This window comes from Caretta caretta, chromosome 21, assembly GCF_965140235.1.
Source record: "Caretta caretta isolate rCarCar2 chromosome 21, rCarCar1.hap1, whole genome shotgun sequence".
Taxonomy (NCBI): domain Eukaryota; kingdom Metazoa; phylum Chordata; order Testudines; family Cheloniidae; genus Caretta; species Caretta caretta.
In genome coordinates, this window is record NC_134226.1 from 15,209,653 (window position 1) to 15,225,500 (window position 15,848).

Genomic DNA, 15,848 nt, shown 5'->3' on the forward strand with positions numbered 1-15,848 from the left:
CAAAAGTGACTTGAGATTTGGGTGTCTCTGTTTCAGTGTTACAAGGGTTGGGGTGGTCTTGAGCACCCACTCTCTGAAAACCAGGCCCATTTGAAGTGTCTCAGATCACCTGCCACTTCTAGACAACTTGGTCTTAGCTCTTATAGTTCTAGATGGTTCTGTGGATGAAAAAACTAGATCTCAAAACACTTTACAGATGGGGGAAAATGAGGCAGAAGGGAATGACTTGCCCCAGGTCACACACGCAGACAGTGGGAATACAAGCCAAGTCTGACTCCCAGTCCCTTTGCCTTAGTCATTAGAGGCACTGGGGAAACACATGGATCACATTTAGTAGCTGCCATGTCGGGCAGCAGTAAGAACTAAACTGGAAATCTGCGTCAGACAGGTCTGATCCCTCTGCAGAAATTGACACACTGAGACTGAGGAGAGTTGAAGTTACTAACTCAGTCCCCAGCCCGTTTAAACGCTTTCTCCTTTTATTTCCTCAAGGAGGTTGTTAGGTGTGGGGGGGTAATATCTAATATTCAACAGCCAACTCGCCTCTTTGGGTACCGGTGCAGAGTCTCTCCTGTAAGAAGGCGGCTAAGCTGCTATGTATCCGAGCCCAAGCCCTGGAGGATAATGGGCACTTTCACTAAATGCGATATAGTGAAATCTTGTGTAAGCGAAGCTTGGTTATCTGGAGGTGGGGGGGGGCAGGGGAAGGGGTTAGACCTTGGGTCACATTGTGTATGTTTGGGGGGGCCCTAAGTGTCTAGGGGGACAGGCCTGGCGGGGGGGGGGGGGGTTAGACCCTTGAGTGAGTGTGTGTGTGGGGGGGGATTAGACCCTGGGATGGGATGGGCAGGGTGGATCCCTGAATGTGTGTGTGGGGGGTTAGACCCTTGTGGGGGGGGGGCGGGGGAGGCTAGACCCTGGGATGGGAGGGGTGGACCCCTGAGTGTGTGTGTGGGGCGGGGTTGTTAGGCCCTGGGATGGGATGGGAGGGGCAGGGTGGACCTGTGTGTGTGGGGGGGATTAGACAATGCGAGGGGTGGGGTGGACCCGTGTGTGTGTGCGGGGGGGGGGGGGTTAGGCCCTGGGATGGGAGGGGCAGGGTGGACCCCTGAGTGTGGGGGGGGCGGTGGACCCGTGTGTGTGGGGGGGTGTTAGACCCCGGGATGGGAGGGCGGGCGGGCGGGACCTAGGAGTGTGTGTGTGGGGGGGGGGGGGGTTAGATGATGGGGTGGGGGATGGGGTGGACCCATGAGTGTGTTTGTGTGTGGGGGGGGGGGTTAGACCCCGGGATGGGAGGGGGGCGGTGTGGACCTAGGAGAGTGTGTGTGTGTGTGTGTGTGTGGGGGGGGGGGGATAGGCTCCGGGGACAGGCCCGCTCTAGGGGGCAGGCCCGGCCCGGCCCGGCGCGCGGTCAGCCAGGGGCAGGCCCGGCTCGGCGGCGCGCAGCGGGGCCTCCCGGCCGGCAGGCGGCGCTAGCGGCGGGGCGCGGAGTCTCCTCCCTGGGCTGGGCCGGGCCGGGCCGGCGGCGCGCGGAGCGGCCCCACCCAGCGCGAGCCGAGCCGAGCCGAGCCGAGCCGAGCCGGGCGGGCGGGCGGGCAGGATGCTGGCGCTGTTCACCAAGCTGCTGGACTGGTTCCGGGCGCTGTTCTGGAAGGAGGAGATGGAGCTCACGCTGGTGGGGCTGCAGTACTCGGGCAAGACCACCTTCGTCAACGTCATCGCGGTGAGCGGGCCCCGGCCCCGGCCGCCGCCCGGCTGGCTCTGGCCGGCAGCCCGCCGGGCCGGGCCGGGGGGCTCGTGTCTCTGAGGGGGCGGCCGGCCCGCCTGCCTGGGGGGAGGGGGTTGACCGGGGGGGGCGGCCGGAGGGGGAGGGGCGGCCTGCCGGGGGGGAGGGGGTTTGCCCGGGGTGGGGGTGGGGGGCCGGCCCGCCTGGGGGGAGCGGGGTTTGTGCGACGTGTGCGCGCGCGCTTGGGGGGCGGGGGCGGGGGGGGAACCGCCTCTGCTGGGCTGGTGCCCCTGGGCTGTGTGGGGGCATCGCGGGGTGTCACCCGGGCGGGTGTTGCTTTTTTTGGGGGGTGGGGGGGGTGACAGCCTACCCGGAGATACAGACCGGGGGGGGAGACGGTCTCACCCCCTGTGCGGGATGGTAATTTCATCTCCATCCCCTCCGATCAGTACCGCCCTTGGCAGGGGAGGGCCGCCGGAAAGCTCTGGGGGCCCTCTCTGCAGGGCGGGTGTAGTTTTGCTGTGGGGGGGTGTTGTGTTGTGGTGTTTTGCTTTTTTGTAATTAGTGGGGTTTTCTGTGACTAATTTTTCAATACAGAGTCCGAGGAAAGGAGCAAAATCCTCGTAGCAGAGAATTTCCCAGCTGGAAAGATCTGATTTATTCCAGCCTGGGTGGTGGTTTTCTGTGTAGTCTGCAGTAATGGCTTCGGAGCGTGCATTTTAGGAAGGAGAATAAAGCCTTTGATAGCACGTGGGTAACTAAATGGGTAGGGAACATGGATATCCAGTACGTGCCTATTTAAACTGTCAGGATGGAACTTAGGGCGTATAGCGGGTTATGCAGTTGATTTAGTATGAAATAATCTGTAGGGTTTGATTGTTTTGTTAAAACTGGAGCCTGTCCCATTTTCTTCCTTCCTGGAAAGAGGGTTGCAGCCTGACACAGGCCAGAATCACAAGGCGCCTCCTCAGAATGCTAAGTAGTTTGTCAGCAGAGGGAGGTAGAAGGGACTGAAGTGGCTGGGCCAGCCTGTTCCCCTCCCCATGTCTTTCAGAAGTCTGACCCATCCTCTCTCAAAAGCCTTTCCTCCTGCCGGGCTGGAGATGGGGATAGCTAGGGGCAGAACCAGAATCTGAGTTTACTTGGCTGGAAGCTTGCTTTGTTGTGGCTGCCTGTTTTATTTCATTTTCAAAGTGGATTCATACTATATAAATCTATCTGCACCCGGAAATATTCTAGATAACACTAGTCATGCCCTACTTCAAAGAGGTTTTTTTAGCCAGTTGAAATAAGACATGGCAATTTCAGTATGGTTTGATGGAGTGCCGCACAGAGGGACTGCAGGTTTGTAATGCAATCCTGAGCAAGGTATTTAGGGGTCCTTTGTAGCCTTTTGTTGGTGGCTAAGGGTGGGGTAACATATTCTGTTTGTTTCTGTATACAGCCATAGCAACAGGAGCTGGCAATATGGCAAGATGTAGGCTGCTTTTTGGAAGAGCTGCTCTGTCATTGGCAACTGGTTTAGCAGTGTGTGCTGGACAGAGCTGTGGGCCTGATGCATGGTACACACTGCAGGTCTCGATCCGTGCACCCTCTTGATAGTCTGCCATCAGGGTTCACAACCCACTCCCTATTTTCGCTGACTGTGTATCATGCCATCCAGGGCCTTGTGATATGAATTGTGGTTGGAGGGAAATACCTTGTAGTAATGTAGTTGTACTACCTTGTAGTTGTTCATGATGTAACATTAGCTGAAATGACTGGAAATGCCAAGGTCTGGGTGGTATAAAGGATGTGGAAGCTTTCACTTCTTGTTGGTGCAGTCCTCTCCCAAATCAGTGGTAGCAATTTAAAGTTGCAGTTATCTGGTGTGTGGTGGTGGTGGTCTGTGTTCACTTCCTAGCAGACACCCTTAAAATTGGCACTCTTGTTGGCAGCCAACGTAGCCAAAGACTGATTGGCCAGAGGGCTTTGGCCCCTTTTTCGTGTAGAAACGGTCCTTTCTATGCCTGGGATGACTCACTGGAGTAAGGAGGAAGAGCTTTCACTGCCCTGGATAAACAGAAGGCTTTGGTCTCCAAGGTGGCCATCTGGCATCTTCCCTCCTGGGCATTGCAGCATATGGTGACCCTTTCTGTTAGGGTCCCATGCCCCTGAGCTACGTTAGGCTTAGTAAACAACTAGCTTGAGTGAAATTATCCATTCTGTTTGCTTCTAATGTAATATTAATTAGACTAGGTTCTTAAATACTGTAACACTCAGGCTGTCCTACCTGAGGCAGCTTGTGCAGGGCAGCTGCAGACATGCGGCCAGAGGGATGCACTGCTAGCTCCTCTGAGTAATAGCACCCGAACGGTGCCAGTTCATCTGCAGGGATGCACCATGCAGCTCCACAAACCCTGGTACAACAGCAAAACTCGTCTGGGAGCAAAGACAAACCAGCAAGTTTTGGAAGTCTTGGCTGAAGAAAAGGTCAGCGGTGGAAATGCTGCTCATATGGAACTGTCCTCACAAGCACACACTTGTGAATAAAGTCTTTTGGTAAGAAGGCATCCCCATCTGCTTCTAGGCTTTGTCCTTGCTATGTTTGATTCCCCCAGTGCTTTATTTTGGAGAGGACAGTTTGGTTTCCCTTATTCTTCCTCCATCTTTTCTTGATGGTGAGTGGATGTGGTGCTGTGTTTGGGGAGTCGGTGGCTTCTTTCAGAGTCAACACTAATCCATGGATCAGTTGTCAGGGGTCAGAATTAAAAAGGCAGCAGCACTACAGGGTCTTGCCTCCTTGATGAGGCTTAGTTTATTGCTGCCACAATGTCTGAGAACTTCATTGTCCTAGGCTGAGAGGAGGCCGATAGACTTAGATCTCTTGCAAGTGCAGCAGTACCTCTGGGGTATGTCTGCTTACTACTTCCTGTATGGTCTGTGCCATGTGTTTTTTCTGAGTCGGTTATCTTTGATCTGTAAAGCATTCAGTATAGACATTGTTTATTCTCAAAAGACAGTCACGGCACCAGCATGCTTGTTCTGCCCAGTACATAGTTCAGAAAGCTTCTGTAACAATCACAAACGTTTGTTTGGATGTTATAGCTCTTTTCCGAGCCCCCTTGTCCTTAGCAACCATCATATAGAGGAGGGAGGGGGGTCTCCCTTGACGCTGGCAATGCAGAAACAGAATACTGTGACTGAGACCAGTTCCTGCCCAGTATTGTGGTGATGTCCACATCAAAGCTACCTTACGCTGTAAGCACCAAATACTTCTCATTCTGAAAATGACTCAGATTATTTGTCTGGTGCTAAAGGTGAATTGAAGAGGAGTTGAGGTTGTGAGGCATAAAGAAGGCTTTAACATCTAAATGTTTAATTTTAGAAATATCAGGAATGTCAAGTCTAGTCTTTGTTTTGGTGGCAGTCACCTCAGCTTTCTGAGCGCTCTCAATTACCCATTCTACAAATTATTATTCAGGCATTAGAGTTGAAGGGACATTGTCAACTTGAAATCTACTCAGGCTTGTTTCTAAAAAAACATGAATTAGAAATAATTTGAGGCTACTCTTGTTGAGTCCCTCTGCTAATGTTTGTGGTCTGAAAGGGTCCTGTTTAACTATAAAATATTTACCCGCACAATCAGGAAAACAGACTACCTATGGTGCTGTCAAATAGGGAGCCTTTCTATGCCCTGTTATGGGATTCTTAGAAGTTACTTTTAACAATAGCAAGTAAAGAGAAATTTCAGACCTGTGTAAGTTGAAATGTCCCTTTTTAAATAGGTATAAACAAAACAATTTTAACCAGTCCAAATATAATAACTTCTTCACCTTTCAGTAGTTAGTCAGGTTTCTGTTTTGGTATCTGATGTTATCCAACCAGTTGTTCATGGGCTTCCAGGAGAAACAGGCTAGACGAGACATGAATTTCAAACATGCAGAACCTCTGAAAAAACCTTTTAGGCTGTCTTTATATACAATAGCTAGTTAAGCACTAGACCATGGCAAAGCAGGAAGCAAGAGCTGTAAGATGACTGTACAGCTCTTATCCTCCCCCCCACGCTTCCAGCTCTGTTCTGGGGGTTTGTGATGGCCTTAGTTATGGCATGGGAAACCCATGCTGCTGAGCTTGGTTGTGTCTTGCCAGATAAGTAAAAGAGGAAACAATTTCTTGCTTTTGTTTTATAATGTGTATATTTATAAGTGAAGTCTGAACATCTTTTTAAAGAACTTTTTAAACCTTTAGGGCCAGATGGAAAGTACCTCAGTGAAGCAGTCTGCACTGGGAACTTAGAGTCGCTCCATCTCTCTGAGGGTATGAAAAATTCACAGCCCTGAGAGATGTAGCTATGCTGACTTAGCCCCCAGTGGAGACAGTGCAAGGGTGATGAAAGAACACCTCCTGTCGACGTAAGTAGTGTCTACATTGAAGCGTGACAGCGGTGCAGCTGCAGTGTTTTAAGTGTATATGTACCTGGGACTGCAACTATCAAATGAGATCTTGTCTGCAAGATGGCTGCCAGCAAGCAGGCAGCTCCAGAATAGTCATCGTAATTAAATCCTTAATTGTTCAAGTCACATCTGAAGTGTGTGGGTTGGGAAGGCAGTAGAGACCTGAGGCCGGCAAGATTTTTTGATTGGTTTTGTCTCCCAACAGGTGAAAAACTTGCTCAGCAACAATGGCTGTTAGAGTAGAAATGCTGAAAGAAAGGACAGCAGTGTGGTGACGAAGGCACAGAGTTTTTGGGCGGGAAAACAATGTCCTTTTCAGATCAGACTCTTTGATGCTGTTAAATTTTGTGAATTAAAGTAGAAATTCAAAAACCGCTTTACATAAACAACCTTAACTCTGTTTCCTTATATGACCCTTGTATTCCTACCCTCTGTCTTGAAGAGCTCTTTCCAGATGCTATCAGGACATTTCAGGTATATCATGAGTGATGAGCTGAGATCATCAATTATGCACAAGGTGCTGATTTTCTGTTATGTCCAGTCCCCCACCCCCTGACTTGTCTGTTTTTTTTTCACATGTTGCAGCTTGTTATAATATATAATAAAGTAAACATATGGGAACTTACACCATTAAAAGTGTTATCCTGTAGAACCTGAAGAGTTATGAACACAACAGTCAACCACACACCTCATTTGGAACCAGAGGTATGCAATCAGGCAGCAGCAGAGACGGACAGACAGACAGACACACAGCAAATACAGTGCAATACTGTGTTAAACATAAACTACTAAAAAAAAAAAATTGACAAGATAAGGAAACTGTTTTCCATTTAAATTAAGATGGTTAAAAGCAGCATTTCTCCTGCACAGTAAAGTTCCAAAGCTGTATTAAGTCAGTGTTCAGTTGTAAACTTTTGAAAGAACAACCTCCCTTCCCGAGGTGTTTGTAACTATGAGGTTCTACTGTAGTAGCGTTCAAATCATATACTCTACACTCTGATTTAAGGTCGTTACGCGCTCTGCTCGTGAACAGCTTTACGAAGAGTCATGTATGCTAGTGGAGCTTATAACATCCTTACAGTGGAGTAGTTCAGCTGTCTGAACTTGGGCTTATCCACTACAGGTGTGTACCAGCCGAGTTTTTAAAGTCCACCGTACATTTGACAAAATCAATAAAGTGGCTTGAATGGTGGTTTGGACGTTCCAAATTCCATGGCAAGTATCTCTTAAAAATAAGCACCTGACCTTTTTAGAGTCCTGGGCACGAGGTCTTGTCAAGGACTATTAAATAAACCACATTCGAAATTTCTGGGACATGCTGTGTTTGACGTGGTGACACACAAGCTGTGGGAAGGTAGCTGTAATTCAGACTTTGAAAATGATTCTGAGCTCTGTACTTCAGAAATGGCTTGTCTTATTCACCTTCTATATTGCCAAAAATCTCTTCTGACCCAGACCACACAAGTGAAGTTTGAAATGTAAAGCTCTCTGATGGAGTAAGGACCCAAATCAGATTTACAGTGGAAAACTAGTCCCAACTTTTAATTACGTGGTCAGTACTGTGATTCCATAATACTGGAAGGTTATAATTCTATGTAAAGAAGGGATTATGACAAAATGGCTCTTGAATATGGAGCTTCTTGGGATAAGAACTGGAGAATAGGCCGTGAAGAATTTTCCCAAACTGACAGCTGTGGGGGATAGACCAGAGTCATTCTTTAGGCTTTCCTAAGGTCTTGCCTACCTTAGGATTTTAGTCCGGGGCACAGCTGCACCAATGGAAGCCGTTAGTGAACAGTTGCATCTTATCCGATTTCAAGGCCATAGTTGGTCTTTTGTGGCAGCTCAGACGGGTGGAGCTGTCTTCCCTTCCAGCAGGTGGAGACAGAAGGCAGGTACTCCTCAGGTGTCTTCTGTGTCCAGCAGGTGGAAGGTTTGCTGGCAGCTCCTGTGATAAGAAGGCCTGTTGTAGCCTGGCTGGAGTGGAAAGGGTGCATTCCACCTCCAAATATAGCCTATTCTTTGCCACACCAACTGTCTTTCCTTGCCTAGCTGCGGGGAGTTGAGGTTCAAAGAAGGTCTGAAAAGTTTTGCAAAACAAATTCTGATTGGCTTTCATAAGAAATTCAAGTCTTGCCTACCCTGTTTTTCCTTGGAGAGACTGGACAATTGGAAAACTAGCAGACTTGGCAATAGATACACAAGTAAAATTTGATTGAGGGGGATTTAACTTGTCTTCAGACCTTAAGATACTCAAATGCATAAGACACACTTGGAAGAAGAAGGGTTAGGTTTTTTGTTAAAGCTTCAACCCTTCTTTCAATTAAGGGCTGAGAAATTTTCCAGTTTACGTTAATGTGTCCTCCAAGGGAGATCTCTAGCGAAAACTCTTCTTCTTCTTCAACTGCTGGAAGCATTGACGCAACATGGAACGATGGGATTTCAGCATCTGGAGCTTGGTATTTTTACCACAGGGCTCAGTGTCATAGATTCCACGGCAAGACAGGGACCAGTCTAGTCTGACCACCTGCATAACACAGGCCAGAGAACTTCCCCACATTTGAATAGTCTCTTTTCATTAAAATGGGCTCATGTGTGGACCGCTTGAATGGATGTTCATGACCTTCTCTTGTTGCTGGAAACCCTGTGTAGAGCCACCTTAGACTATGGTAAGGTTGACCATCATGTGTAATGTTTTCTTTTTGTAAATTACTGGTGGGTTGAGGCCTATATCTGGACTTCCCTGATCCCACACTTGAAGAACAGTGTTGCTCAGCTTTATCTAGAGATCTCAAAATACCTTAAAAGTTTGAGATTTTAGATTGCAAAAAAATCCCCCAAACTGCACCCCAGACAACAAAACGAGCTGCTGTACAAATTGTGTCCCTCTTTCTTGTGTGTTTCCAATAAGGGGTGAATAGGTAACAGTGATGCTTAATATCATTAGGCATCAGGATTAACACCCCAGTTATTTGATTCGAATAAGAGAAGTTTGCACCTGTGAGCTGCTGTTTCAGGTCATCAACGGACATTGGACAACTGCATCGGCCCACATTTTGAAGTCTTATCTTTGCAATCAGGTAGCTAGTGATCTTTTTAAATGAAACTTGAATTCACTGTCTTGCCTCGCTGCAGTGAGCCCACCCAATTTGATGTCAGCTAATTATATACATTAGTTGCAATGCCCATAAATAATAATCTCGTTATGCAAAAAGAAATTTTTAGCAGGGAGTTCAATTGACCCGGTCACTACATGGGTCAGTGGCAGAGTTCAGCTAGAAGCCAGAATTCCTGAGTCCAAGTCTCCCTTCTCTAATTGCTGAGTCATGAACCCTCCATGTTCTGACGTGGGTTAATAATGTGCAATGCACCTAAATCTGAAGTTTTCAGATTCTCATTTGTATGCCTTGGCGCAGCCCTGCACAGGGATAATGGCAGGAATAGGCAAGTGTAAGCAGTCTAGACGAGATCTTGAATTGAACCCAAATAATGCATTTTGCTCGAACTATTCTGTCGATGTTGTGTTTTTCGCGGGTAAAGGGGGAAGCTCCCTGCACTGATATCCAAAGGTATCTGTGAAGTAGGATAAAAGGGTTTTTTTATACATTAGCTGAGGAAAAAACCCTTTTATCATGTTCTGGAGACACCCTGAGAGGGCGGTCCCTAGTCTCTCCCACTAATAAATAATATAGATATTTTAACAGTGTCAGCTTTTCTTAATTAAACAAAGTTCTAAGTTGTTTGTGAAATCCCAGAAAAGTGCAAACATCAATAGCTGTAATCTTGGCCAGTGAAATTAGTGCTGCATGTTGAACTAAGGATTCAAAAGAGGGCCATAAGGATGTGACAAGCTGAATTTGGGGCATGGGTCTCTACCTCTACCTCCTGGAATCTTCCTTGCAGTGCATTTGTGCCTCCTTGTCCAGGGGTGGCAGGCTTGTAGAAATTTTGGTGGTGCCCAAACTCCGTCCCCCACCTGCCCAAGGCTCTGGGAGGGAGTTTGGCTAGCGGAGGCGGTCTGGGGTGCAGGCCCTAGTCTGGGGGAGGAGGTCTGGGGTGCAGGCTCTGGGAGGGAGTTTGGGGATGGGAAGGGGTGCAGAGGGAGGGGGTGCAGGTTCTGAGAGGGAGTTTGGGGATGGGAGGGAGTGCAGGGGTGAGGGCTGTGGCTGCAGATGAGGGGTTTGGGGTGTGGGAGGGGCTCAGGGCAGGTGTAGGGGGTGAGGGCTCTGTCGGGCTGCAGAGGCTCATGGCTTGGGCAGAGGGTTGAGGGTGTGGTGGGGGGGTGAAAGCTCTGGCTGGGGGTGTGGGCTCTGGGGTAGGGCAGGGCTGGAGATGAGTTTGGGGTGCAGTCAGGCTGCTCCGGGACAAGGGCCAGAGAATAAGACTCCCCCCAGCTATTTCTCTGCTGGCAGCAGCGAGCTCTGAGGGAGGAGCCCTCCTTTCCCGCCCCTCCCCCCAGCAGCACACTCACCCCCACCACTGTCACTGCATGTGCTCCTAGGGCCCCCCTCAGGTCTAAGAATCTCCCTCACCTGCTGGGGGGTGCTGCGGGCGCCCCATCCCCTGTTGTTGCCCCTGACTGTAGCTTCACTGGGCGTGAGGGATGGGGTTGTCTCCTGGCCCAACATGGGGCAGGAGCGGTGACGGCGGGGGGGGCTCTGTACTGGTGTAGGGTCCCGCCAGAAAAGGGAAGGGTCTGAGGTGGAAGGGCAGGCTCAGTCAGTCTGCCCTGGCAGTCGAGATTTGGAGGGGGGGCACTAGGACCCTGTGGCAGCAGTTGCTGCAGGGAGGCGGCAGGGACCTCTGCTCCAGGGCCCAGGGAGGCGTGCGGCAGGGGATGGGGGCAGCAAGTAGGGGCTGAGGGACACCTGGGGGAGGCGCAGGGAGGAGGCAGGTGGGGCTGGGGGGGACACCCGGACCCAAATATTGATGGAGTTGGGCCCCTGGGCTCTGAATATTGCTGGTGCTAAGGCACCACTTGGAGATATAACTCGCTGCCCCTGTCCTTGTCTCTCCCAGTGTCCCTTGCTCGATGCTTCAGTTACACACTTGCTGCTCCTCTCCTTTCTGCTGCATCTGATCCTTACTGTCTTCTGGCTCTCCATCAGAGAGCATGTGCTGCTAGGATAGGTGGGTGAGGATGGCGTGCCATTGGCTGCTTTCTGCAGCCGGGCTCCAGGTGCTCCTGGGGGCATGCTGAAAGTTGCAAAGAGCAGGGAGGAAGGTAGGCAAGTGACTTGTCCAGGAGCAACCTGCCATTTACTCATAGCCTCAACAGTGAATTTGTACTGGTCGCAGGGCTGTATCGGAGCTTTTCCTGCTGTCCCCTCAGTTTTTTCCCCTTCTTTCCTTTTCCTTGCATTGTCTGCTCCTCTGTCCCCTGCTGGACTAGACTGGTTTCCCGCCCTTCATCCGGTTTGAAAAGCCTTGAATTACGGAGACTTGAAAATGAATGAAATTTGAAGTCTCATTTAAACAAACAATGGAGCTCTTCAGCGTGGAGACAAGGCCTGTTGCCAGCATATAAAGAAGTGTGGGACACTTGAGAAAACGAACACTGCTTGCTTGTAAAGTAACCCACTGCTTCTCTAACTTTGTCAGATTCTCTCAAGACCCAACATCCTCCCATCAGTCCAGTCTCTCATTCTTGTTTCTTCATTTTTCTCATTCTGTGGAGCACAGTGGGGGGAAAAAATACCAGTTAACTTAAAGCAGAACTCCATTCTTTGTAAAATGACACGTACATGTTGAAATTTACCTTAATGTAAGGTTTAAATCTGCTGGCTTTCTCTTTCAACTTGTATCCAGAACATGTTTCTTTCTCCTAATTGCCCTCACTTACTGGAAATGACATTAAGTAGAAATGTTAAAGCTTCTACAGGTATTTCTTAATATCTGCTTTAATTTTATTTATCTTTACAGCCTTTAAACTAAAGGGGAATTCACTGATTATCAATTTCACACCTAGTGCAACCCACCTCTTGCTTCCCACCAACCCCCAGGCTCCCCAGTGCCTCCAGAATGGAGAGAGAAGTAAAAGTACAAAAGTAAATTCACTGGTCTCAATGGTCCCTGCACACCAGCTAGTGACTAAACTGGAGTCAATACTTGCAGATAATACACATCTTCCATGCCTGCCCTCGAACCAAGAGCCAGGGAGAACCTGCTCAGGCCATGACGTTGCTGCATAGTGCTGCTATCAGAGCTTGTAGCTGTCTGAAACCATTTTATGTATGCAGTGGTGCTGTAGCTGTGTTGGTCCCAGGGTATGAGACATAGGGTGGGTGAGAGAGTATCTTTTATTCGATCAACTTCTGCTGGCTATAGAGATGCTCAAAAGCGTACATCTCTTGCCAGCAGAAGTTGGGCCAGTAAAAGATATTACCTCATCCAGGGTGTCTCTCTGTACCCATTTTAAACAGAGCCTTACCATAGTCCCAAGCGGTTGCTTTTAGAAACAGTGCTGTATAAACTTCCTTGTAGTAAATCTCAGATTTTTACGAGCATGTTTGGGTTTTTTTAATCTGTTCACCCAGTACAGAGAGAAGTGTGCTGTACTCAGCCATATTGGAACCCAGTTACAAAACCTTGTTTTAGTAGAGCCATGTTTGACCACTGTATGAGATGTGTGGCAGGGTGTCTGTGTGTACCTGGCTGAAATACTGCACTGAAAGGCTCTTGTTACTGTTGAGAAGGCTGGCTGGCCAAAAAATGGAAGCTCCCTGGAAAGCTGCAGTAACTTGTGGTGAGGGCTTAATAAACTTTTTTCTAGTTGGGAGCATCAGTGATTTCATTTTTGGCCACTGTCAGAAGACAGGATAGTGGGTTAGATGGACGTTGGTCAGATCCAGTCTGGCCGTTCTTATGTTATGTTCTCCATCCTCCTAACCCTTTTCAAATGATGATTCTAACACTCGAAGAGGCTTGTTTTTCTTTTGAAGACAACTTGCTCCATTAAATCTATAACTGAACGAAATTCAGATGCAGTTGGTGCCAAAGTAATTCACTTATTTTTTTTCCTCACTTGGTCTCCTTTCTCCACCCTGTGATCCTTCCCTTCCTTAAAGGCCACTTCTTTCCAGATTATTTCCTGAGCACAGCAGGGCCACGTAACTGACGTCATCTGGGTCAGTTCCATTCGCTGGAGAAATGTGATGAGCTACAAAGGGGCCAGTTTTCAGCCAGAGCAAGGGAAAGGGGACTCTGATCCACACCTCTTTCTTTGACTCCAGATGTGTCTTGTAGTATTGGAGCTCCCCAGCCTGCTTTTGCTTCAGCTACACATTGTTCTTGTCCCTCCTCAGCAGGATCAGCAAAGTGAAGCTGACCAGGACTTGTCATGTGGGATCACTATGTAAGGGCAGTGGCTCCAGTGTGATCTTCTATAGTGTAGTTCCCTAGACTAGAGAATGTTGGTAGCGTGCTTTCAATCCTGCTTCAGATTTAACCCGCCACATACCAAGTGTGTTGCATAGGTGCTTTTGTTCTCTTCAGAAATAGCTATGAAACTCAGCTGTCTGCAGAAGTCCTGATTTTTCCAAAGTGCTGAGCACTCAGAGCTTCACTAGGTGCTGCAGGTGTTTAACATCTGTTGAAAATCAGACCACAACTGACTAAGCTTCACACAGGTGGTGACCTTCAAAGGCACTGTGTGAGCACAGAAACAGAAGCCAGGAGGATGCTGTCTGAGTCAGTAATTCACTGCAGCCTCAGGTGAATCATTTGACCACTGCATCTGTCACCTCAGCAGGAGAGAAGCTCAGGCAGCTCCCTGGAAATGGGGCTCAGCTGTCTAAGCTGAAACTCCCTAAGGGGAGGCAAATGATAGTAAATTCATAGCTGGTTAGTGACGTCTGTAACTGGCAATAATGTTTGCTCCCTCCTCATCTGTCTTACTAGGGTGCTCTCGCAACTTGCTCTTCTAGGAATGACAAGGTGGGTGAGGGGATATTTTATTGGACCAACTCCTATTGGTGGGAATTGTCTGGGAATGGCTGGGTGCTCAGCAGTTTTGAAAATCAAGTCTCTTTAGTCTCCCAAGCCCATATCTTGGCACGGGAGACTAAAATTGATCTATTTGTAAAACAAAACAAAACAAAAAACCCTTGTCTTTACCTTTTTCCCCACACCGAATCCATATTTCCCTACTTGGATAACTCATCAGCTGCATGGATCATCCCCAGACTTCACCTTTGGGCTGAAGCTGAAATGTTAAGAGTGAGTGAGGCATGCACTGATGAAGTGAGCTGTGGCTCACGAAAGCTCATGCTCAAATAAATTGGTTAGTCTCTAAGGTGCCACAAGTCCTCCTGTTCTTTTTGCGAATACAGACTAACACGGCTGTTCCTCTGAAGCATGCACACATGTGTATGTGTAAGAGTTTTGTTACAACATTAACTGTGGCTTTCACAACTAAAATAATTAAGTTACATAAGACCATCTGTGATGGCGGGCGGTTGTAACTGCAACCTCGCTGCAATAGCCATGTGTGAGACTTCTTGTTTCTTACAGGCCTGCAGCATTGAAGGTTAAAACTGATATTCACTGACCACTGTTACACACAAAGTTTATACTGACAGATGATTTGAAAGAAGTTTTAAATTATTTAAGAAAACGCCTGACTTCCATTTGCTCCTCACATTCAGCCCGTTGGAGGAGGGTACCGCAGTAATGGTGCCAAATGCTGCTGCCATGCTGTGGTTGTTTTAATAATTGTTTTTGTAGAATTCTGCTGGTGGAGTGTTGTTCTTTAATTGGAGTGGTTTTGATCTTTGGCTGTGTTTGTCTCATGGGTGTCAGCTGGAGGCGCTTTCCTCTTTCGTTTATGTGGGTCTTATTTGAAAGAAATAGTCTTAAAGAAGTTTCAGAGTAGCAGCCGGGTTAGTCTGTATTCGCAAAAAGAAAAGGAGGACTTGAGGCACCTTAGAGACTAACCAATTTATTTGAGCACAAGCTTCCGATGAAGTGAGCTGTAGCTCACGGAAGCTTATGCTCGGATAAATTGGTTAGTCTCTAAGGTGCCACAAGTCCTCCTTTTCTTAAAAGAAGTTTGGGCACTATTGTACATAAAAATGTTAGAAATCTGCAGACTAATAATAGAGGGTCTCGATCCTGAAGAGCTGAGTCTCAATAGCCATCACTCCCACCTTCTCAAGGTCTTGATTCCCAGCCTTTTGCACCAGCTAGGTGCTGGGCTTGACATTGTCCGGATGCCTTGGGTACGGTCTCAAACAGGTATACCTATTGGCTACACAAACTCAGCCCTGACTGCTCACTTACCTTCCCCAAACTCCTCCCTTTTTTTTAATGTAAAAATATAAGCACAAGTGCCCGCAAAGTAATAGCTCAGGTAAGACTCGGTAAGGGCTAGTCTACACTGGCAACGCTAAAGCGCTGCTGCGGCAGCACCTGAACGTGCCTTGTGTGGTTGCGGAGCAGTGCTGGGGGAGAGCTCTCCCAGCGCCCTAAAAACCCACTTCCGCCAGGGGCGCAGCTACCCGCGTGGGGGCGCAGCTCTCCCCGCTGGTGCACTGTCTGCACTGGTGCTTTACAGCACTGAAATTTGCTGTGCTCAGGGGGGTGTTTTTTCACCCCCCTGAGCGAGAAAGTTGCAGCGCTGTAAATTGCCGGTGTAGGCAAGTCCTTAGTTTTCAGACACCAGCTTTTCTCGAATGCAGCCACCAGGG

At 48.5% G+C, this 15,848-nt stretch overlaps 1 protein-coding gene across 1 annotated transcript in view; it reads left to right on the plus strand.

The window, feature by feature from the left end:
• Positions 1 to 1,548: 1,548 nt before the first annotated feature.
• Positions 1,549 to 15,848, plus strand: part of ARL8A (ARF like GTPase 8A) — a 42,187-nt gene continuing 27,887 nt past the window's right edge. Inside the window, exon 1 of the mRNA XM_048826384.2 lies at positions 1,549 to 1,723. Within this exon, the coding sequence (XP_048682341.1) occupies positions 1,601 to 1,723 (123 nt within the window). The 5' untranslated portion in view covers positions 1,549 to 1,600. The remainder of the gene's footprint in view (positions 1,724 to 15,848) is intronic.